At 39.8% G+C, this 25,776-nt stretch overlaps 1 protein-coding gene across 1 annotated transcript in view; it reads right to left on the reverse strand.

Moving 5' to 3' along the window:
• Positions 1-2,188: 2,188 nt before the first annotated feature.
• The window catches only part of LOC104466547 (zinc finger SWIM domain-containing protein 6), a gene marked incomplete at its 3' end in the record, with an annotated part of 46,245 nt that continues 22,657 nt past the window's right edge, over positions 2,189-25,776 (reverse strand). Inside the window, exons 5-13 of the mRNA XM_010079997.1 lie at positions 22,847-23,026; positions 21,089-21,265; positions 20,663-20,809; positions 17,593-17,739; positions 15,195-15,455; positions 11,922-12,057; positions 6,711-6,868; positions 6,085-6,248; positions 2,189-2,270 (exon numbers count right to left, since the gene is read on the reverse strand). Coding sequence (XP_010078299.1) covers positions 2,189-2,270; positions 6,085-6,248; positions 6,711-6,868; positions 11,922-12,057; positions 15,195-15,455; positions 17,593-17,739; positions 20,663-20,809; positions 21,089-21,265; positions 22,847-23,026 — 1,452 coding nt within the window. The remainder of the gene's footprint in view (positions 2,271-6,084; positions 6,249-6,710; positions 6,869-11,921; positions 12,058-15,194; positions 15,456-17,592; positions 17,740-20,662; positions 20,810-21,088; positions 21,266-22,846; positions 23,027-25,776) is intronic.

The raw sequence follows: 25,776 nt of genomic DNA on the forward strand, positions 1-25,776 counted from the left end.
CACAGCTTCTCCAGGAAACCTGTTCCAGTCTCTCACCATCCTCACAGGCAAAAATGTCTACCTAATATCTAATCTAAATCTACCCTCTTTCAGTTTAAAACTGTTACCCCTCATCCTATCACTATACTCCCTGATAAAGAGTGCCTCCCCATCTCTCCTGTAGACCCCCTTGAAGTACTTGGAGGCTGCTCTAAAGTCCCCCAGAAGCCTTCTCTTCTCAAGGCTGAACAACCCCAACTATCAGCCTGTTCTTATAGGTGAGGTGCTTCAGCCCTCTGATCATCTTTGTGGCCCTCCTCTGGAGTTGCTCCAACAGCTCCATGTCCTTCCTGTGCTGAGGACTCCAGAGCTGGACGCAGTACTCCAGGTGGGATCTCACAAGAGTGGAGTAGAGGGAAAGAATCACCTCCCTCGACCTGCTGGTCACGCTTCTTGTGATGCAGCCCTGGATACGGTTGGCTTTCTGGGCTGCAAGTGCACATTTGCCAAGTCATGTTCAACTTCTCATCAACCAACACCCTCAAGTCCTCCTCTTCAGGGTTGCTCTCAATCTGTTCTCTGCCCAGCCTGTATTTGTGCTTGGCATCGCCCCAACCCATGTGCAGGACTTTGCACTTGACCTTGCTGAACTTCATGAGGTTCACCTCTCAAGCCTGTCAAGGTCCCTCTGGATGGCATCCCTTCCCTCCAGCATGCCAACTGCCCCACACAGCTTGGTGTCATCAGCAAACTTGCTGAGGGTGTACTCAATCCCACTATCCATGTCCCCAAAGATGTTAAACAACACTGGTCCCCATACCGACCCCTGTGGAACTCCACTTGTCAGTCTCCACTTGGACATTGAGCCGTTGACCGCAACTCTTTGAGTGCAACCATCCAGCCAGTTCTTTATCCACCAAGAGATCCTTCCATCAAATACACATCTCTCCAATTCAGAGACAAGGATGCCATGCAGGACAGTGTCAAAGGCTTTGCACAACTGCACGTAGATGATGTCAGTTGCTCTTCCCTTATCCAGCAATGCTGTAAACCTGTTGTAGAAGGCCACCGAATTTGTCAGGCACGATTTGCCTTTAGTGAAGCCATGCTGGCTGTCACCAATCACCTTTTTATTTTCTATGTGCCTTAGCATAGTTTTCAGGAGGATCTGCTCTGTGATTTTGCCAGGCACAGAGGTGAGACTGACCAGTCTGCGGTTTCCCAGGTCTTCCTTATTCCCCTTTTTAAAAATGGGGGTTATGCTTCCCCTTTTCTAGTCAGCAACAACTTCAGACTGCCATGACTTCTCAAATATGATGGATACCACAGGTACATGTTGTTTCCAGAAATACCTTTAGTGACAATTAAAACTGCTCCCTTATCATAAGTACTTATATTGTCCCCACTACCACAGCCGCTGATTTTTTTTTTTTTGATACCTACATGGTTTTTAATGCACTCATCTTCACTTTCAGATTCTATATCCTCAGCTTGCAGATGATAAACTGGAATACAAAACCTAAGCAATGCCTCATCAAGACACACAGGAAATCTATGGCAAAGCCCAGAAACGAACATGAAGTCCTCCTAGGTGCACTATTCTCTGACTGCTGTCCTCTAAATATAAGGCTAGTTCTGCTCCCAGTGCAAACGAGAGGCCTGCACAACACCATAGCCAGATAACAAAACACATTACACGCTAAGCTTGGATTTACCCAGGGGCTTAAAAAAAATCCCTAACAATGAGAACCCCTTCATGAGGTCCTGTCTGCCAGACAGTGGAAGGTATTCTCAGCATTTCATTCACCTGTTTTCTGGTTCCTCTTCCCACAGTTGACCAGATAACCCTCTCACCTGCCTTTCAGAGCAAGCAAAGTTGTAGCACAGTGCAACAGCCCATAACCACGAGCCTTTTTTCTACTGCAGCCTCAAACCCAAACCTGTCATAGACAGGACAAGGGGAAAACTGGGCTATTTCCCATGAGGTTATGAACACAACCACCTTGCGGGGCAGTAAGTCACACTGCATTACTGAACTATTGTCTCACTTGGTCTGTGCCCAAAGAAAACACTCATTGCCATAATGTCTTCTCACCAAAGGAATTTTATAGTTGAATATAAAGTGGGACACATTTGCAGAAGCTGGGTGTTGACAAGCAAGATCAAGCTTTCTAAGACTAGCTGACAAGAGAAGCATCTCAGAACATACCTACTTCTGTTGCACATGTTACCAACCACCTCACCATTTCCCGCCGTCGCCAATTCAATGTTGACAATGTCATCCGCATCACCTATTAAAACAATACAAACAAAATACAAATTAATCCTATTGCAAACCAAGGCAATATACCAACAATCAGGGATTTTAAGTTACTCAAATACACTAAGGTTCAAAATGGCAGTCTCTTGCCCTCTCCATGCTGTTACCTATTTATTAGCCAATATATCAAACGATCTGAAAAATATTGCTCAGCTATTTTAGAATAGCATGCAGAGAGTAATTCCAACTGCAGATCCTTCAAGGATAGATGACAGACTGTTTTATCCATGAGGAAGAAAAAAAAACCCACACAAAAAGTACCCCCAAGTAACAAAAAAAGCCCAATCGATTACCAATTCTTCAAATTAAATTATATCGTGTCTTCTCCCTCTATGCATAGTAGTATTTAAAGTGGAAACATGTCAACTCTTGGAGAAACTAACCCTTTTCATTTTACACCCATCTGCATTTCTTTTCATTGACTTCAACAATACTGACAGGAGTTAGTGTATTGTGATTTGACCGTCTGCTTATCCTACAAAGACACACATATATACAATTCCAGACATATTCAGGTATTATTAAGAAGTCCACAGTAATGATTTCTCTTTGTTAACAAGGAGTCTCTGCAAAGAAGTTCCATCATAAAACTATCAGAATCCTGAAAAAGGGACTTTAAGCTTTCATTGTAGGGCCCATATTTTACATCACTTGCAGTTATTGCCTGTGTTGTTTCGCAATACATGGGCAAATATGTTTATTCAGTAAAACTGCACGGGAATTCCATGTAAAATTTCCTCCAGCTACCTGGACAGACCCCACAGATATCTAGGTTAAGAAAGCAAGTAGTTTTCCTCTTACAACATCAGTGATCATACTATGGTATTACTATTTGTAGCAATTAAATAAAGAGTACAATAGTCAATCGTAGAGTTCTCAGCAGACTACAGATTTTACTCAACAAAACTTTACAGATTATACTCAACAAATGCACTCACAAAACAGCTTGGAGTCAGCAGTATTTGTAAGAGGGTTCTCAACCCATATCCCCTTCCAATCTAAGGTGACTTCACAGTGGTATGTAGCCCGCTGTCATATTTGTTACTCCTGCCACCTTTAGATACACTGTAGGTAGGATAATTAAGAATGCAGAAAGATTGCTGAGGAACACAAATGCACAGATGATCTTTAAGAAGTCTGTTTACAAGCGACCATGTTGGCCTCTAAACATTCCCACGTTGAGACCCTCGTGTTTGGTTGCATGTCACACAAAGCTAAAGGATAAGGCCAGCTTTGTTGGCCTCAGACGTTGTGGTATCATTTTAACAGTAATCTATGTGCTAGATTGGCGAATAGCATTTTGAAAGAAAGGAAACTCATCTGTAAGGAGCAACACAACACATTTTAAAATACAAAAATATGGCTAAGGTAAATCATGGAACCACCCTTTTCTTGAAGTTCTTCTGGAAAAAAAACAGGCAGCTCCAAGTCAAAATGCTCTGGAATGCAATTATCTTTCCCTTTCTGTCCATCAAAAGGAAGAAGTCGAGGTGACCTCCTGTATTGACTCACACATATAAAGGCAAACACTCTTCCAATATCCATGATGAATTTTCAAATTCCTTCAAGTAACGTGAATCCAAGAGAAAATAAAGGGCTATGGACTGAATTCCGCTACTGGTAAGGGAAGGAAGGAGGTAAAATTAAAATAATGGTGTGAATGATGACTTCTCTGAAAGTCTTCTCTGGTAGCTTCCCTTACTGTGGTGGTCTGTGAAAGGATCAGCAGTCACCAGAGCCTTCAGCACATGGAGTGGGCATAATAATAGTTCCAGTACAGACAGTCATTAACTCGAGAGCAAAAAAGCAATACCATATCTAGTTTCTTGACACGGAAAAGTTTCTTGACAAACTCTTCTGGAATTAGGTACCTTCCACTTTATCAACCTGACAAGCTGAGAACAGGAAGAGAAGGGCTCTTTACTGATGAGAAAAACCCCAAAGATTTCAAATAAACCACGTATTGATGTCCTGATCAAGGAAGAGCTGAAGTTAATTTATACCGTAGCACATGTAGCCAAAGAACTATTTCACTTCTGCTCAATACATTCTTGAGCTACCTCTTCCTAAAAGGGAGTTCCCCATCTGTCCAAGAGCTATCCAAGATCCATGCCATCAATCAAACAGAGCTTCTCAACAACTCAGGAAGTCTGCAAATGACAAGAGGCCCCTGGGAATTACGTAGCCTATCTGAAAGCCAAGCTCTCTTCACACAGAATAACTGTGACTTTGTCTTGATGGATCTTTATAAAAATTTCTTAGTTGAGGACAGAAGATCTCACCACCCATAAGAGATAACAAGAAATGGCCAACCAACCATTAGATCCTGCACCAATACGAAACCCCTTCATCATGCACGTTGGAAGGCGGTTTATTTCTTTCCTCATTCATTCACAGGTTTGGGCGGAAAGGACACCAATTGCCAAACTGAGTGATCACCTGCACTAACTTGCTCAGCAGTTCTGCCACCAGTACCTGTTCGCATATGTGCAGTAATACTTACTTGCATTGATATACCATAGAACAGGCAAACAGAGGTACAGAAGCCCCTCCTGTACCTGTAGATCTTACAGCATTTGTGTCTGTAAGGTTCTGAAGGACAGAATACACCTGAGATGCTCCAAGCCCATCTGGCCATGTTGATGAACTCTTTACACAGTCAGTTTAAAAGCTTTCCCTCTGCTTAGGCCCATAACACATGCTGCCATTGGAAATAGGGAGAAAGAACCCAGGAGTCACAAAATTACTCCCAAATCTAGAACAACATAAGAGGCTTTTCTGTCACAGAGATCCCAGCGAGTTGTGGAATTGTTGGTATCATCTCCTCAGACCAATCAGGCCCACTTGTCATTGCTATAGCTGAAGGCAGAACAGTGTACCTGTGAGGATACTGCTGTTTAGTTTATGACTTGAAAGGAGAGAGTTTTCTAGGGCACATAAACATCGTAAGTCGTCAGATACTAGATAGTGAATACAGACAATCTAACTGCCATTAAGTCAGAGGGGCAGGGAAGTGGGAAGCATCTGTAGGACACCAGAGACAGTGCTGACACTAAGGTTTTTGCAGGAAAACCATTAGTCCAGAAATCTACAAAGCTGTTGAGTTACTATCAGAAAAATGCTGTGCATCTTCCTTCTGGAAAGCAAACTACCTTCAGGATTCTTAAAACACTTTTGTAAGCTTGGGGCAGAACAGTGGACAAGTTCTACACCAGTTTGTTCCACACTCTGGGACTGAGGAGAAAGTACAGGTTCATGATATTTCCTTCACTAGATCTCAGTGAAGACATTCTGATGACACCATCAACCACAAAAGGGTATCCAAGAATACAGTGACATCCAAAGTGTACTGCTACCACTGAATGATACTTGGTGAATGCCTCCCAAATCTCACTTAAGGGAAAGGAAGGGAAGGATGGTAAGAAATCCCTCAAAGCCATGAAGAAAATACAACGCATTTCTGTCAAGCTGAGTAATTTTGCTTTCTAGCCAGTCCTGCATATACTCCTGAACCCACTGCAATGGTCCCCTCTCACTGCTGAACAGAAGAGTGCCCTGCAGCCAGCCACTCCCGAGCTCTCTTCCACCCGAATGGCACAAAGGGGCTTTGCAGACCCTTGGTCTGTGTTTACCAATCCACTGAGCTTTGTATCAGAAAACAAAATCTAAAAGCTCCAGATAGAGCCCAAAGAGAGCATGGTACTCAGTGCTTAAAAGCTATATACCCACCAAGAGCGGGTCACACTCCTGTCTTCTACTGTAATAATAACGAACGAGGGAAATACCTGAAGACCCAATTCCAGAGAAACTTTCAGAAGAGTGATGTCTGGCAAGCTGTCCATGAGTGTTGCTATTTTAAATGCATCCTGGGCAAGTTTGAAGATGTGTGATGAGGAGTGGATGTTTTTCTGGATGGATTCTAACACTGTTTCCAGCCTCCGAACATCACCTGCAAAGTGTAAACAGAATCACCAAAATGGAGTAAGCTCCCAAAACATCCAGAGATGCATTATATTTGAGACTGCCTTTGCTGTGCAATAGGATGACGTTTCAGATAGACACAGTTTGCTTTTAGAAACCTTTCATAATTAAAAAAGTCACAGCAGAGAGTCATCCTGATTTGTGAATTTTAGAAGTGATTTGTTCACTGCTGGGTCTCAGTCTACATCATGTGTCAGAGAACAAAAAGCTGTCTCATCAGCCTCAAATCAAGCTTATCTGGCTACGACCTAGCCAGATTAATTACTTGCTAGAAAATTAAGTGATAGGTTTAAGACAGTTCAGTTTGTTGTATCCATTTCAAGGCCCTGTCAGACTGCAACTTGGATTCCTAAACAAGTTTTACAACCTGTTTACTCCATGCAATATTAAAGCATACATTTAGTTGATTACATAACTGACAGCAACGTACCTTTGGCTGCCGTTAGCATGGTCGATGCCAGCTCACACTGCTGGGATTCAATGTGACTTAGGGTGAACCAGCGGGGATACCGGTTTGGAACAACTGATGCAATGTGGTGTGGGCGGGACATGTCTCCTGAAGGAGCTGTAGATTCCAATACTAGCAAACTGAAATAAGGAAGAAATCCTCTTTCATTAAATCATTATTACATTAGGTTACTGATAAGCAAAACTAGAGCTACAAGAACACCTGATCTTGTTTGTGAAATGTGCCAAAATAGCTATTAAAGATTGGAAAACCATTTCTCGTCTTGGGAAATCTTAAAGTCCATTTGCCAAACCTGCAGGAATTCACAGGACAATTCAGCCACCCAGTAATCAAGGCAGCAGACTTTTTGTATTATACAAAGAGCTAAGCTTTTCTCCCTGCCTTGTTTCAGTCTTTGAACCGCGGCCCTCAGGAAGGAAAGTGGAGTAGTTTTCCACTGTACTGAGAACATGTAAATATCTCTCAATATTTGGAACACACTTTCTTCACTTACAAATGTTCGAAGTAAGGGAGAGGTATATTCAACAAGTCATTCAGATTTTGACCTTGCAATAAATCCAGATATATGAAAAAGGACATTTCACTGTTCAACTATGCTAAACTTCAGTCTACCAACATGTTTTAATGTACAATAATCTGATGTTAGGCTCTCAAACAGCAGTGACAGAGAAAGTTTCCTTTAAAGTTACTTTTCAGACTCCATTTCTAGTCCTGAAGCAAAAATTTGAGTATGCATCAATCTACAACAGTCTTATCCACCAAGGAGAATTCATACTTAGTAAATTGAAATTAACGTGTTCGTTGTTGACTACTACAACACAAGTGGTGGCCCACACAACAGAGACTCAACTGATGGCTCTTACAATACACTTCATACAAACAGTACACTAGATACTATATAAATGCCAACACAAAAATTAGGCATGAACAAAAATAGGCATTTTTATTCAATACAACTAAGCATAGCTTCAGGACATGAATGGTTAATGAGACATCAAGTAATAATAATAAGACAATGTCCACTAGAAAAGCATTTCCAGTGTTTAGCTTCTTGATGAGTGTTAACATCTGAGTTCTGTTGCTACCAGCTTTCATATGCAAGTGATTTTCTAGCAGGAAATCATCTGGGAGGACAACCAAAATTGGATCTCTCTTATCAATAAAACTGCAGCTACTGAATATTGCAATCCAACACATTATGATCTTCTGTGGTAGAATATTTCTTATGGAATAAGCTCATTTAAGCATAAATTACAATTTCTTGCACTTAAAGAAATACCTAAGTTCTTTAAGTAACGGGAGTGCACGTCTTATTTTTCCAGTAAGAGAAAACTTAACTTCCACCAGTTTTCCATAGGTTCCTCAAGCATATCAGAGTATCTTTAAGAATTCCCTGAGAAACGTAATTTTGAATACACAGGAAACTATCTAGTAGGCACATATCAATAAAACACACTATCTAAATAACTATCAGCAGGTTATGTTAACGTTTTCAGATGCATGTATGTGCATGCTAATATATAAAAAAGGACTTCCTTTTCGATTTGTGTCAAAAGTCAAATCTTTTCCCTAGTGCCACTGAGACACCAAGCATAGAGTGGGTAAGTGAAAGAGATGCATTATTAGATGGTTTCAATAAACAGTAAAAATCCCAACTACCTAATGCAGAAAGGGATTATTAGGTTACAACTAACAGTAAATAGGCAAAGACCATGAAAGAACGAGCCTGTTTTAGAGAAATATTTTGTCAATTTTAACTTCATTGCCAGCTTCTATGTTATTTTACTGTGAAAAGAAATGCTATTGTGAATTGGTGGCTTTCATGCAATTTTGGCAAGATTAGGGAACATCAGAACAAGCACAGGCAGATTTAGCATTCTACACTTCCCCTCCCGCCCCTTCCAGACATAGCTAGGTTTTAGCAAAGCTACTACGTGATTAAACATCACCAATGAAGCCTGGCTCCCAAAGCCTTGGTGAAATTCAGGCTTAAAAGGTATCAGCCAAAGTAAGCTACACATTCAAGTTCAGACTCCAAGTGAGCAGTCAACTGCAGATCCCCATTATCCAAGGCTCTGCTCCACATGTTTCAGTGCTGCAAGTAGAGAACTGTAGACAGAATGACCATCAAGGATAGCACAACCCTATACTTGCAGAACTGAGGTGTATGCGTGAAAGGCTTTATGGTCTCAGCTTCAACTGATTTTATACCAAGTGTTACAAACACTAAAATAGGATTAAAAAAAATGAAGCAGCAACAGATAATTTTGAACACAGAGAGGTAAAATATTCCAGAGACGCCATCGTGGGTCATTGACCCATGTAGACTTGTGTGTAGACTGACACTAAAACCCTTAAATCTGGAGAGCAGCTAGCTGGACTCTTGGGAAGTTAACTTCTTTAATAAATGTTGGAGTGAAGAAAGAAATATGTTCCAATTCTAAAAGTGTGATCAGCCGCACAGATTTCTACTAATATTCACACGAGACTTTTGCCCTTGACACATCCACTTCCTCCCTGCCACGAAGAAAAGATGATCAGGTTTTCCTCTTCTGATCAATTCAACCTCACAACCATGAGACAGACATTCAATCTTCATGTGTGCTTCCTTCTTCCTCAAGGCAGTATTGAGTTACTTTTTCATTTGGTTTGCATAGAAAGTCCTTTATACACCGAACTATCTATTGCTTTGGTGCAAAAGGAAAGACTAACCAACCTTCTTCAGGAGAACTTGAGAAGTGCTGAGGAATGCAGACAGACATGAAATAGAAAGTGTCTAAATATGCCATCGCCACAGTTTAAGACAGCAGTCCACTTTTCTGAAGAGCGCAAATATCAAAATACAGAAAGACTGATTATTGTCTAGGGCTGAACTCTTATCTGTCTTATAAAGTGATGACAAAAGGGCTATGGAGAACAGCCCCAATTACGCTGATGTCTTCTGCGATTTTACCAGAAGGAAACAAACAGACAACTCTTTCTTATACTGGTCTGTTTGAAAAGTAACTTCTTTGGCTGAGATGACAGCTTCATACCAAAAGATGGCTGGAGCTACCCATGACTAACTGGAGATTTCACAGAATCACAGAATGTTAGAGATTGGAAGGGACCTCGAAAGATCATCTAGTCCAATCCCCCTGCTGGAGCAGGAACACCTAGATCAGATCACACAGGAACGCATCCAGGCGGGCTTTGAATGTCTCCAGAGAAGGAGACTCCACAACCTCTCTGGGCAGCCTGTAATCATTTGGATCTTTCAGTGTCTTGCTTGTTTTTCCAGTTGAGAAAGGAAACTTCCAGAAAGGAAGTTTTCAGTTATGATTGGTTTCTGTGGAAAGCCCAAAAACCTGTTCAAAAGCAATGGCATGCTGCTATCATATTCACTGAAGCATTCAGTGCACTGTGCAAAGCTGCTGATGGATGTCTACTCCAGTCTTTCAGTGTGGTTTTAGTAATTTAGTTTAAGGAGGAAAACTCCACACAAACAATATCTAAGAAACACTTTAAGGTAGTAACTGAAAATAAATAGAAGTACACAAGTCTAATTTATACAATTAGCCCCTTTTTCCCCTAAAAAACAAAACAAACAAAACCCCCAAAAAACTCAAAAAAAAACCACACCAAAAAAACCCCCAAAAAACAAACAACCAAAAAAAATTCCCACCCACCATATTTTGTACTGTCTGGCTGGCTGATCTGACATGACCAGAGTTATTGACACACTTAACTTGTGATAGGAGAAGAGGGGTGTACTTAGATGGCAGAGAGCTTTTTGATCATATATTGGAATGTTCTCAATAGTTCATCAGTAATGCACTTTCGTCTTCTCAGTCTACTTCCCAAAATGCTAACTGTAAGAAGCAATTATGCAAGGTCACTCTTCGTAGTTCTTAAGACTTTTTCCTCAACATTCATCTCTAGACACCCTCAGAGGCAAAAAAACCCAAAAAACAACCAAACCACAAACAAATAAAACCCCTCAAAAAACCCAAAACAAAAATGACCCAACAAAAAACAAACCAAAAACCAAACCCAACAGACTAGGAAGACCTTTGGCCTGACCTGATAGTATCTTATGTTTTGTTCTTATGCATGCCCTCCTGTTTAGTCCTTTGAACACAGAACTGTTTTCTCCAGAAACAGCTCCAGAGGTACACCCCTCCAAACCACTACGACACAACCTGTCTGACAAAGTGAAACACTATATATGTGGACAGTGTGTCCTTCAATCACTGTGCAATCATTCCTGATAGTAATGACCAAGAAAACTCAACACCTTTTTAAAAAAAAAAAATCTGGGACTTGATTGCTCTTAATATTCAGTTGTGGTTATTCTTTTTCAACCATCAACTACAAGGTTCTTGACAGAGACCAGACAATTCAGATGGGACCAGTTTCTTCTCTGCATTGTATGTGGACAACAGATTTATGGCTGATCACTTGGGCCCTTGGAACATCCTTCAAAGGGCTTTTCTTAGCCACCATTACCAATCTGGCCTGCCTTGAGATAAAGCCAACACACACTGAGCACTCTGAGAAACATCTTTTCCCTGATTACTGAAGACAAACAGGATGCAAGTCAGACATTTTGTTGTCATATGACATACTCCCTTTAAATCCCAACTTCAGCCGGAAGTGGGCAAGACTGCTTTGTAATGAAGCACAAGAAAAAAGTACTGGCTCAGATCACACCATATGCTTTCAAATCTATCATTGAGAGTTAATATATAAAGAAGGCCAACAGAACAAACAGTCCTACTCAACAGTCTAAGCAACAGATGACTCTCAGAATACTGATAAGATAGATGCCTCTTGCCTCATTTCCTCACCAATACTATCACACACAGACACACAAAAACACATGGGGGAGAAAACACACGTGCTAAAGCTGTTGTTTAATACAAAACCATGTCCCCAAGAGTGGGATTCTAGAAGGACCTGCACCAGAGAATGCTGTTTTACAGTTGTAGATAAATGGTAGTTGTACATTTATAAGTTGTTATGCTGTAGTCACTATAGACACCTATGGCTTTTAGAGATGACGGAAAATAATTCCTCCTTAAAGAGAAGAATGCTTCTTTTAGGAAAAAAGACTACGTCTTGATTACCAAGCTTTCTCCCCTTTTCCCAGCTGTTACTTGTGCTCTTTCTAGATGACTTGTGTATACATACCGCATGGCTCTCAGTGCAGCTTTGTATGCCAATTCAGCATCATGAGGTAGGAGAGAGGTGAAGAGATACTTGGCAAATGTGTGCATTGGAACACTCTCTCGATGGATGACTTCGCCTAAACCACTGTATGGTCCAGCTGCAGGAAAGACAAACAGAATTTCAGTCTCTACATACTGCTAAAACCCATCTTCTGGACCTTTAAAAACATTCACTATACCTTCAGTTATAATTGGTATTTGGGCACAGAGTTTGCTGGACAAAAGTGGAAGTTCTATTTTCTGTGAAATGTATGACACATACATCATATATATACAATGTATTACAAGGATATTAAATACCACATATTTTTTGAGACAAGACAGACTGCAAATTTTTTAGTACTAAACACATTTCCAGTGCACATACAAATGACCGAATGGTTCCAGCACTCCATGGGGCTCATTTAGCAAGCCTATGGAATGCAAAAGTAGGAAGCGATAATCCTAGCTTTGCCTCCATGTGTTACACTGTGCGTATGAATTCCTATGCAACCTGTTGGTGTGTGACTCCTTTACCACAAATCCACCAGAAAAAAGAGTGGTTGCAGCGGAAGAATGTCTGTCTTTAATTGAAGTTACATGAATAAACACTATAGCAGCACCTGATTCCTATTACTGTCTCACTTGACATTAGGCATTCAAATAACCCTTTGGTCTGGTCTCCAGAGAAGACCAGGTCAGATCTGGTACCACAGCTAGTTTTGTTAGTCCATTAGAGCCACATGACCTTAAAAATTCTGTTTGTTGTGGGGAATCTATCTGCATTGTTGGGGCAATGGATTTTGCTCATATTCAGTGCAGCCAGTGCAGTATTTCAACTTCAGAACAGCAGCATCAGGACTGACAACAGAGTTAAATGAAATTATTTCTTTGCTGAGATCTGAATGTTCATAGTGCATATGAATTCCATTTTTACATTTTTCCTGCAATCTTAAGACTGCTATTCCTGCTAGCAGGAAAACTGCGTCAAACTGTTTTTGACTTCAGCAACTAGATTCAGGCATTAAATGTTGCAAGATACAGAAAAAGAATCTTAAGTATTATTGCACAGATAGCAGCCAGCACTCCTAGAAGTTACTACTACCTACTTCTACTAGAGACTCCGACCCACCACACTTGGATGGATGGATGAATGACCATGTGAGCACACTTCTTTGCTGCAGAGTCATGTGTGTCATTTGAACAGCTTCCAGCAGTGGTTTGAACTAACATGGCCAACCACACTGAAGCAGATGAGAGCAGACAAGTAGAAACAGCCAAGTTGTTTCAGCAATGTTTTGCTGACTAGTACCCTCATACAACATGCAAAGATAAAAATCATTAAGCACGAAAAAATTCTGAGCTCCATAGGTGGGTATTTCTGAAGACTGGGTCCGATTACAAAGGAAATGTCAAGGAAGATTCAGCAGATGATAGTGCATCTCAATCATTTAAAATAAAGTTGAAAGACATTCAAAACTAGCTATCACTACTTCAGTGAAAGAAGCCGTTTCATGTATGTTCGCCAGTTTGTGGTCCAGTCAGAAACTCAGTTAGGACATGAAGAATACATGACAAAGCATTTATATGAAAATATATTCTGCCATTAACATTAATGTCAAGCAAAAAATTAGAACAGCTCTTGCAAAACAGTCATATGTTCTCTTTTCCCACACACTCAAGTGGTAGCTATATACAGCAAATATTAATCTGCATTAACAGCATAGAAATCAGCTTAATATTGGATTAAGCTTTCTTTATTATATCTACAGGACTTTAACTATAAAACCACAACTGATATGATTAACACCTTAAATTGCTGAACAGTTTTTCCTCCATGTGAGCTAGCAGTTTCTGCCTAACCTGGAGTAAACTGAAGCTACTACAGGAAAGCCAGATTTCTCAGCACGCGGTAATGCAAGACCATCGTTGCACACTGCTCACCACAGAAATTTTGTAGGTAGTCATATTAGAAGATTTCCTGCTATGATCACTTGTTTACTGCTCTGAGAAAACATTGAAAGAATTTCAGTGATCCAAGTAGTAAACCAGAATTATCAGAGAACACTTTATAAAAATCCTGCCTTTTCCTCATAAAGCATCCTTACCAATAAATAAATGCAGCAAATTGACTCTATAATCCATAGGATCCCTGTATGATGATTAATAGCAGGATCCAGCTAGGAGCTATTCTTGTCCAAAGGCCATAAAGCCACAGTACAGCCACACCACAACAGAAGCTCTCCCTGTGGTGTGGCTTCTCTGCAGTTTTAAATGGCACCATCAGTAGGTACCAAATTCTTCAAGTATCTGGACAAAAATAGTGACCCAAAGCTGAGAACCCTAAACAACATATGGCACCTCTTCATTACAGAGGAAGTTTTAAAAGACAAACTGCTTCATAAGAGTCTTCACAATTTACCAAGAGAGCAGTACCACACCTCCCACGATCCCTTGGGCAAGTACTTAAAACTTGGACCACACCTTTGGCTAACAGGCTCCTCTAAATTTTTTTCTTCCATTTAAAAAAGCAAAAACCCCAAAAGACAACATCAGAACCCATGAGACTACTCTCTGAACATGAGGATTAAGTGATACATGTTAAGCCTTCTTAAAAGCTAAAGCAAAAGTATGCACTTTTCATACAGATTTTATTGTAACACACTGGCTAATTCTCAAACACAAATGGTTTGTCTTGATCAAAATTTAGACACAAGACTAGGGCTTAAGCCTCAATATTTGATGACACATTTCAATTTTCACATATGACACAACTTCAGGGCAAGTAGTTTTCTGAATTGCTACACACAAAACATTACATTTCTGTCCCAGCAACACTAAGTGAATTTTCGAAGCTCTTCACTTGGGAACAGAGGTAAAAATCTTTATGCATTTACAAAGCTGACACTCCTTTTCTTCAGGATACAAGGAACACTTAGAATCTTGCTACCTGAGAACTGTTGATGATAACTGATGTCTATAATATTTAATTCCGACAAGCAACAAATCTAAAGAACAAAACATAATCAAAATTAAAACAAAAGGCTTATAGATCAGTATATGCCTTATCTCCACAGCTTTGTGATACCTGAAGTACGTTTGATTTTCATAAGAGATTAGAAACAAAATTTTGCTGGAGTTCTAAGTCAAAAAAACATCTGAAGTATATAAGACAGTTTCCACAGGAATACTAGTTCTGTGTGTTTGTGTAAGCAAAGACAGTTTAAAGAAGCAGTTAGCATCCTTATTGAGCTACCTTCTAATAGGAAGACTGCTTGTTTTCGAAAAATCTTCACCAGAGTATCATCCAATTCAATTTCCTGTAGCTTAGAAATGAGCTGCTCCTCATTTCGACAAACTTTCTCTTGTGCATACAAGCCATCTGGCATTATTCGTTGCTGTCCCAACCCTATCAATGCTACTTCCACAGCTAGTGTTAAATAAGATTCCCCTTCTTCTAGAAACTTGTGTGCAGGCAGGTGCTGGTACTCCAGAGATTTGCAGTGCCCCATGTTCTCTGTAAAGGGTAACACAAAGAAAAACACATCAGCAAATCATTCTAACCCATAATGTGCCTATAAAACCATACACAAATGTTATATTCCTCTGTTAGTATTAATTTTTTTTAACGATTTAAATTACTAGCACTATCTCAAAATCCAAGAATCTAATCTAAAATATCCCATCCACTTGGCAAAAATACACAAAGCAATCAGGTTTTAACTAACCCACTCCAGTAAAAATAAAAGTTTTCATTTTTAAACTGCACGATTTAGAGACAGGCAGTTTCGCTAGCTTTGTGTTAATGAGGCCAAAATGGGAAGATCTGTTTCAATTTTTTCCCCACTCATTTCTTTATCTCCTTAAAGCCCTGATGTGTAAGAGGAATGGAAAGATACCTATCCACTTGCATAGATTTTGGTTGTAGCTTTTAGGTTGTGCAAATACAATAGGCCTGGGAACCCCACAACTTTAAATCATCCTCTGTTTGCTAGCACTCTTTTCAGGCATATTTGTTACCATTGTATTTATGGTAAATATGTGTATTATTAACACTAGAAGTCCTTATTTTAGTAAAGATTACATGTAAATTCCACACACACCAAGTCATAAGTTGCTTTAAAGAGTACTACCCATTCATTTGGCATTTCACAGACACACCATATGACATGACACTATTCCAGCCTACAGCAGTTTATAGTCTAATTTGGGAACTAAAGGTCATAATGGACAGATGTAAGATGGACAACGGCAGCAAATGGGAAAGCTGAATGTATTTGGTAGATTGGATATGCGTGCGTAGGACAAAGTTACATTTCAACACACACTTTTTTTTTTCATGCGGTTGTTTTGGTTGTGGTTTTGGTTTTGTTTGTTTGTTTTTGGTTTTTTAATAATTGCAAAGAATCCGATTTCCAATTTCTTTTAATTAGAAGTTCTTCCACAATTGCTGGATATGGGATTAGAAACTTATTGAAGAAAATCTAATTAAATAAAAGGAGTTTTGAGGTAAAGCCCCAAGAAGATAAAGGATGTGCATATAGAAGAGCTGCAGTTAGAGGGATGAATCCAGCTTCTGTCCACACAGATGATGATGAGAAGCTATCACAGAGGTGGAAAGAGACTGAGAATAGGGACTTAATCCATTAAGCTCCTGGGAAGCAAATACTTAAATTAAAATGGATGTACACATCCTATCCTAAATCGTGCATCAATACTGCAACACTACTTTCCAATTAATATCATTTATAGACCATGTATGTAAACAATTTCAAGTATTTTGTCACCACTTGTAGCTGAGAAGTCCAATGACATCCTGGGCTGCATTAGGAAGATTGTTACTAGCAGGTTGAGGGAGGTCATCCTCCCTCCTCTGCACAGCACTGGTGAGCCCACACCTGAAGTGTCCAGTTGTGGGCCCCCCAGTATATGGACATACTGGAGCAGATCCAGTGCAGGGCCACAAAGATAATTAAAGGACTGTAGTATCTCTCATACAATGAAAGTGACATGGGTGGGATTATTTAGCCTGTAAAAGAGAAGGCTCAGGAGGATCTTACCAAAATGCAAAAATATCTGATGGGAGAATATAAAGATGACAGTGCCAGCCTCTTCTCAGTGGTGTCCTGTGACAGGACAAGAGGCAATGGGCACAAACTGAAATACAGGAAATTCCATCTGAGCGTAAGAAAATATTTTTTTACTGTGAGGGTGATTGAACACCACAAGAGGTTATTCAAAACACAACTGGACACAGTCCTGGATAACCTGCTCCAGGTGACCCTGCTCTGAGCAGAACAGGTAGACTAGATCATCTCCAGAGGTGCTTTTTAACCAACAATTCTCTGATCCTGTGATTTCCTGCAATTTCTCAGAAAGAGGACAGAGCAATGTATATGGAGTGGGCTACCATGGTAAAGACTGATTTGGTTTTAATTCAAGTGTGACAAACACAATTATCTTCAAGAATGAGTAACTGGTAATTTTTAAAGTGCTTTCATATTTACTTTAAACATTTTCTCTCCCTTGTGTTTTCTAAAGGAATACAAATGTGAGTTCTTATAAGAACACCAACTTTGAATCTGATTCAGAAAGGCAAGATGCCTCCAGTAAATGAAGACATCTCAAAGACTGCTCCCTTTGCTTTGTCTTACCCATGAAGTCTGCGAATCCGTGGAAGCTGTCATCATCCACCCTGCAGGCTTCCATCAGGCTACTGAAGAGAGTGCCAATGGGGTCCAAAGGGTGTCCCACCCAACCTTCAAGATTAGTTATTGACGTTACTCCTCTGTGGATAAGTTCTGTGACAGAAAAGATTGAGGGAGGAGGGAGGGGAAAGAGAGAGCATATTAGCCCTTCAAAACAACTATAAAACTGATAAAATGCTCTCAGTATAGAATTCAAAGTATTTCCAGTAGCTTCTGCTTAGAAGGAGAAAATAGTATCTTTCAGGGTGAATTCATTGCCCTTTGTGAATATGTTAAAAGAGGAAAAGAAGAAAAAGAACAAAGGCCAAACCTTTTTAAACACTAGCGAAGTGCATTATGGGTCAAAAATTTCGACTGCAGTGTCTTTTGAAATTTCTTACTCAATACCAGTAACTCTTCTGAAAATGTCTGCTGAAAAATTACAGCAAAGCCTTTTTTTGGTAAAATATTCACAACAGTTTCCCCACTCAAAAAGATGTGGTATCATTTTTAGATTTTAAGTTAATCTGATGGCACTGGAATAAATGAAAATATTCTAAAATATGCTCCAATTCATAAATAAAATACAAGCTTATTCTGCCTCTAAATATTTATTGAAGTAATAAACTCAGGATGACAGCTTCTCTAAAAAAAAGAATAAAATGTTTAAATGAGGTATACAAGAAAAAAAATTGTCCTTTAAGTGGATCGAGTTCATTTTTTGTCATGCTAAACTTTTGGTCAACAAATACTTTCACAGATACTTAGCTTTGTAGCCCTCACCCATCATTCAGTTAGAACACGAAAAAATTGTTTAGCACAGTGAATTGAAGGAAGTGTGGTTGTGGTAACAGATGTCAGAGATTCCCCAAATCACTTTTTTTTTTTTACTAAGGGTCTTAAGGCAACACCTGCCCTTTGACTCCAGCTCCCAACATTTTTCATCCTAGACACACACATGACTGAACTATGAGAGATCAGATGCATTATGGGCAACCAGTTAAAAACCATATACAAGCCATTAAGGATTCTTGGTTTCTCTGCCTGTTATACACTAACTTGTACCTGCCTCTGCTCTCTCATGTTCACAAAATGCTGTATTTCTGAGTAACTATATTATTACAGAGCTTTTAAATCCTGCTTCTTGCCTATTTAAATGTGTGGAGCTACAAAATGAAACAGTCAGACTGTCAGGAGGGTGAGGTTTTTTTAAATCATCCACTGATACATAATTTTAAAAACAAACAAGTAAGTCATTGTCTTACTAACAAATAGCATGCACTAAAGATGCCAGGCAGAAGTAACATTAAAAAAAAGGATTAATCACAGTGACTTCTTATTGACTCATTTATGTTCTATTTATTCTATTGTGCCTACTTACGAGCTTCACTCATGTCATGTCAAACAGACTTCAGTCCTCCAGTCATATGGACATTTAACTTTAAATCACGTAAGTGGTTTCACATACATTAGATCAGTCACATGAATAAAAGCTAAGTAGAAGCATGTGGTGTTTGCTGACTTAAAACCTAAAGCTGGACTGTAGCTGCAGAATTCATCTGCTTACAGAGAACACCAGCACATTTTACGGTCTTAGAAAACTTTTTTAAAAAAAATTCCTCACATAAGAAGAAAAAAAATTTAAAAAGCAATGAGTGACAACATAGAAACAACAAACTTCTTTGCTTCAAGGTAGGATGGATCACATTTCATACACTCAATTTTTTATTTATAATAGCATAACATTAACTGACAGATATAGGAACTGATCACAGGGAAAGGAACTTAACAGAAACATTGAATGTGTAGATACCACACAGACACAGGCCCCTCCTTTCTCAGCCCTCTCGTCTGAGAAGCTAGAAAAGTTGCAAAGCTTTCAAGGGAACACTTGTTCAGGAAAGATAGACTACATGATAAAAAGACTTAGCAAATTCTCCTAAGTAATAATACAACGTGCTTTTAAGCTTTGTTCAAATCTAGGATCCACAACAGTGCCCAAAAAAACCCCTTCCTCCTTGTGTATTGCAGAAAAAAAAACAAAACAGAGGCACATAGGAACTGCCAGGTGATTTTTTTGCAGTCAGGTGTCTACCTTATCTTCTAAATATTCATTTCTGGGAAAACATGTGTACACACATTTGAAAAATTTACACATATGGACTTCACACTGGTATTTTTGCCTACAATGCATGAGAATACACACACTTAAGAGTAGCAACGAAGATCTAAAATAGAATTTGAATTACGTGATTCTTGTAGCAGCTGAGAAAGTAATTCCAGTTTTACCACGTGCATTCTTTAACCACAAAGCCATCCGCTTCTTCCACTGCCTCTTCAAATTAATGACAAAGTTCAGTGCAGGATAATTTTGGGTAGCAAGGATCACATGGCATAGAAACTGTATCTGAAGGAGAATGTTCCTTCAAAAAACCCAGGGGTAGTATTCAGAGGACCATCACAGAACACCTTATAAAAATCAGTGTTTCAAAACAACAACAACAAAAAAGCAATCCACTTCTATTCATAAACACTAAAATTTTAACCATTATTAAGATACTTTTTTGGAACAAACTGCCAGATTTGATGAATTTCTGTAGTGCTGACTTTGCCTCACTGTTATCTTCAATGTCAACTTTAGGCTTCCATCTCAAAAATACATAGTTAAGCTAAACTATGTCAGAGAAAAAAAAATCATTTTAAACACCTGACATGCCAAATGCAAAGCTCTGTTTAAAAGTCTGTAAATTACACAGTGTGAATACAAATAAAAACCCTGATTGGGATAAAGGCCCCATCATGCTAGATATATTGCAGAAGGAAGAACAGAGCCCTTGCCCTGCACAGCTCACAACCCACCTTACAGGAAACCTCCAACATCCGGAACATGACATAACCACTATGATCATTTGGACCAAGGAGTTAAAAGTCACCTCTTTCACTTTAGTTTCAAAATTGGTTTTCACATGCAAAGTTCCAGTCTGGTGTTACTGTCACCTCAACATGTCCTTTGCCTTTCTCTCTTCCCCACATTTACCTTTCTTCTGAGCCCGGAACATTTCCAGCTGTTTCTGCTGCTGCCTTCTTAGTGTATTAACAATAGCTATTGCTAGCCTCAGTGCTTCTCGTGGGTATCCATGAGATCGTAATGCATCCACCCTCGCACAGGCTGTAGGAACATGTTCTAAAATGGAGAAAATAATTGAGGAATAGCAATGCTTCCATGTCAGCAACGGCCTGTTTTGCTAGGTTACTCAAAAGGGCTTTTTTGTTTGTTTTTTTTTGTTTTTAGAACTATGCAAGAGAGACTTAAAGGACTACTTCTGAGCCAGCATTTCAAGGAAGCCTCTGTTCTTTTTGCCAGGCTTTTCATTCATCTTCCCACCATCCCCCCCAAAATAATACCATAGAAAATGAACAAAGCAGCAAGTCATGGAAACGTCTTTCCGGTTTAGCCACTTACCATGCCAGAGGGGCCACCCGTGAGAGTCAAAGAGCGAGTTTTCAGTGTCGTCATGGTAACAGTAGTTGGTGTATAGGTCACTGCTGATAATGTGCTGTAAGTGGCTGTCCTGCCAGTGCAGATCGCATGCCTCAATGGCTCGAGTGAACACCGTCCGATGTGGCCTGTTCGATGAATCTGTCATTTTCACAAGTTCAGAAAGCTGCATCAGCTTTTACTCATTCATATGTGAATCAGTCATTCACAGTAGTCTTGTCTTCCGCCTATTCATTAACTCCCCACCTACAGCAGCCTGCCTTGTCCCCCCTCTGCACTGAGCAGCCCGCAGATGACATTTCACATCCTATTAATACCCAACAGCTCAGACAAAGTGTGTGCCATTCACTTTGCATTCAGAGAGAGTGATCTACAAACCAGCATGGCTGATGCTAAACAGGACTTTGCAGAGGGAACAGCTAGAGACGAAGGACATTCAATGGCATGTACAGAACTCCCCTAAAAATGAACTAGAAAATATATGGCACACAGCTACTCAAGCATCCCCAGCCTCTCTCCTCCTCAGACCCAGAGCTGCCAGGATGAGGGACAGATAACCATCACACGAAAGATTTTCAGCTGTTCTCTTTGAGAAGTGACATTAACTTTGAGCACTTGTATAATTTTTTTTTCATATACAAACATTGTAAAGACAGTGAGATACTGAGGCCATAGGACTGACATAATCCTTACTGGACATCTTCCTATGATAAAAACGCTTGGTTGACATGGCACTATGTCTATGAACATTGAGACGCCATGTCAGAGTTACCACTACCCTGCCCAGGCTGGGCTGAATATCAAGATACAGAAAGAAAAACACCTCTGTAGGGAGTTATATGCTGAATGAACTGTCCCTGGCTAGCTGTGAGATTTAAAAATGAACCAAGTCTATTTCCTTCAGTGGTAATCTTCCAAGAAAACAGAAACAAGGAAAAATCTTTCTAATTCCAGATTTGCCACCTCCCAAGCATTTAATTTTATCATAACTATATGAAATGTACACAAAAATACTGAGGGTTTTGAGAATTATGAGGGTTTTTTCCCCAGGCAAATATCCTTCATCTTCCCTAGTTATTAGCAAGGTAGCAATCTTCGCCTGAAGAGGACTGGATAAGGCTTCTGTCAGATTTGATAATCACATTTTAGATTAGAAAGCATGACATCGAGTAAGAAGAGACACCTCCTCCAAGATGGGAGTGTTGCCTCTGCACCCGCCACACACCTGGCAATGCAGACTGCACATACAGAGCACATCCCACAGAGAGCTGCTTTAGTTTCTCACACACTCAAGTTTAATGTAGTTGCAACTGATCCCTCTTTAAACAGGTATGAAAGGCTTTGTAACTGCAAACAAAATAAAAACCCCAACACCAGAAGGAATGTAAGATTATAGTCAAGCAAAGAAAAAGGTTTTTACATGGCATACTTCAAGGACATCCAATTTTTCATGCAACGGGTATTTAGAAGGACCAAGTGAAAAGTTAGAAGACCTAACTAAACACAAATACTTGCTTTGGAAACACTGCAGCCCCAGCACAAAAAAAACCCCACCTGTTTATCCTTTCTGCAAGGATAGTATTAGTGAAAATAATTTTGGCTGGTCATTCCTCAACAAGAAAGTTACTTGTCCCAGGAAACAGTGCTGAATTCTGCAAGGCTAGAGTATATAAGATAGAGGTTATATTATATGTTGCAGTCAGTGCATATGTTTAGGCTCACCTTGGTTAGCATTTGCACCCTGAGGCAAAGCATTGGTTAAATTGGGCAGCTCGTTTCCATGGTTTCCATCTTCCCAGGGACAAACATCCACACTGTTCCATTTTTTCAGCTGTTTTAGCCAACTGGCCTTCTGCTCCAACTTGCAGTGGGGATTTAAGACTATACACATCCACAGAGCACCTGATTTTAAAAAAATTGCTAAATTATGCTTTCTATTAAAAACGCAGCAGCCAATGACTAATTGCAAACTTCTATTCTGTAACACTTTTTCTCCCCTCAAAGGCTACACTGCTTGCTTCCCAGCTACACCTAACACCAGGCAGACTGAATTCCACACAGGATCTTGGAGCTGGTGTGGCCCATCTGATGCAGTTGAAAGATGGTACCAAGCCAACCTTCTCAATTAAAAAGCATTAAGAGGTCTTTGTATCAGAAAATCCAGACAGAAATATCAGTCAAAAGCAAACAAGAATTCACACAAATTTACAGCAGGACATTACCCAAGTTTTCCTTCTATTTTTTGTACCAAAGTGAATGTTGTTTTCTACAAACATGAACTATGTATCTTCCAGCTTCACATTACAGGAACCAAAAAACTGCATTAGTAAGACAAGTACTTTATAAATGTATACTTCTATACTCAGAACCTAGCAGAAGTACTGCTGATTGTATAACTCATCCCCATTCTTTCACAGGTCTCAGAGATCCAGTAAGCACTGGCTGTGTGCAGTCTAATAGGAATAAGATATTTTTACTGAAATTACTTTAGTAATTAATTTGGTTACACTAGAAAATTTGTTTCACGTTTTCTGTTTACGGAGCTCAAAGGGAAAGGTAATTTGCAATGACATTTCACACACACCATCACTTTGGAACCTGCCCCCTGACACTATACAGCAGGGCAGGCATAAATACACCAGGGTCTCTAGCAACAATTTTCAAATTGAAAGATTTTTCTCTAAATCAGCTGTCTCTTCATCAGTGCAGACTTTGACAGAAGCATAAAGACATCTGAAAGTACCCTATCTGAAAGTGTTTAGTAACTACAAGAGGTTTAGAAAATATGCTTAAACTGTGCAATCTTCATGACAAGCTGAAAAAAAAATAGAATAAAAACGCAGCTGGTTCTTCTAGGATAATAAAATTCTCACATTCAAGTATCCTTTTGCTAACTAAGAATACAAAATGGATACCCAGAGCACAAGCCACCACATTACAGTCATTCCTAAAGTAGCTCCACATGTTCACATGCCACAGCACAGGAGCCAGTGGAAACAGCTTGATCCTTAAGGTTGCAAATTCCCTGCTATTCAGAACAGCATGGAATGGGGAAGTAATACCAAAGAAGTATGAAAAGTACAACAAAACATGATATGGTACAGTGCAGAACACCAGAGAGACACTACACTACTGTAGATTATTACTGCACAGTAGTTAAATACAGTGCAGCAAGTGTTTTGGGTTGGTTTGGTTTTTTTTAAGTATCTGAAACTTGCCACGGGAATGAATAAGGCCAACACTTTTTTTAAAAACGTCTTTTAAAATCAAATCATATGACTTTCTTTAGACACACACACCAACACGCTTCACTTCCGAAACAGCGTCAAATTACAATTGGTTCTTACTATTAAGCATCAATGCATTCAGCACTGCCCAAGACAGAAAGGCTCTATTTCTTGCAATTTGCGAAACAAAACAGAAGATGGGGCATATTGGAAATCCTTGGAGAATAGTTAACTTGGGCTTGCTTATTTATTTTCAAAATCAAGTATCACTTGAGGGGACTAAGGAAACATTATACCTCTCAGTATCTAACAAAAAAAACAAGAGCCAATTTAATACTTCATAACCACATTTCCAGAGTTTTCAGGCTGCAGCAAAAGCGAAGTGGAATACCTTAACTACATTTGGTAAGTATTTTGATTATCCAGCAAGGCAGAACACACACTACTGATTACACCATTCCCCTACAAAATGAGTGGCCTTTTCCTTCTCTGCATCTCAGAAACACCACTAGAGGCAACGGAATTCATTTATCTTTTTCAGAAACTCCACTACGTGTGTGGTACATGTAAGAGGCAGGAGAGGGAAGAGACACCCCAAGGTACCAAAAGCCTTTAAAAAGTTCTTTGGTTTAAGATTAAGGAGGGAAACTATATCAAGCATAATTATATTGTTAGCAGCAATTGCCTGAGCAACCCAGGCTATTTTTATGCAAATGAAGCACAAGGACAAGTGTATTTCTAATAAACCCCACACAAACCACTTCAAATTTCAATACAACCCAACTGCACCCTGCTCCCAGTGACTTCAGGGCAAGCTGCATGTACATCTGAGATCTCGACCAGCCTTCATGGCTGCTGATCCCCTGCAGGAATACGAGTGTGAGACAAAACTCCCCCACAAGAAGGGAACATAAAGAGCCTCAGGCTCAGCTCCTGTAGTGCTACAAAGGCTACCATCTGGGAGAAGGATGCATAATGCCAATGACGCCACACTCTTCAGCCTATTTGGGTTTCTAGGTTGTTTTGGTTGGGGTTTTTTTTTGCATGTGATTTTTTTTTTTCCCCCTAGCATGAGTGCATTTGCCTGTATTCATATCTATTTCTCCTCCTGCTCCTTAAGTGCCTTCCCCCTCCCCCTGACATCTGCTCCATTCTGTCTCTATCAAATCACTGATTCCTGTTCTCCTCCTAGCACTGAAAAGTCTGAGGAAAATGTTCACTTGTGCCCAGGAGCCTGGAGGATATTCCCCCCTGAGCTTGCCCTTAAACGTCACTACCAACCTGAAGGCTTACACCGGCCACAAACAAGAGATTGTCTATTTTCTGCCTAATGGCTTCTATACAGGGAAACTGCCGATTATGCGTACCCCTTATTACAGATAAGGCTTATGGAAAAACGAAGGGCAGCTACTGTTAATTTGTGGG

The sequence above is a fragment of the Pterocles gutturalis genome, unplaced genomic scaffold (genome assembly GCF_000699245.1).
Source record: "Pterocles gutturalis isolate BGI_N339 unplaced genomic scaffold, ASM69924v1 scaffold38989, whole genome shotgun sequence".
Taxonomy (NCBI): domain Eukaryota; kingdom Metazoa; phylum Chordata; class Aves; order Pterocliformes; family Pteroclidae; genus Pterocles; species Pterocles gutturalis.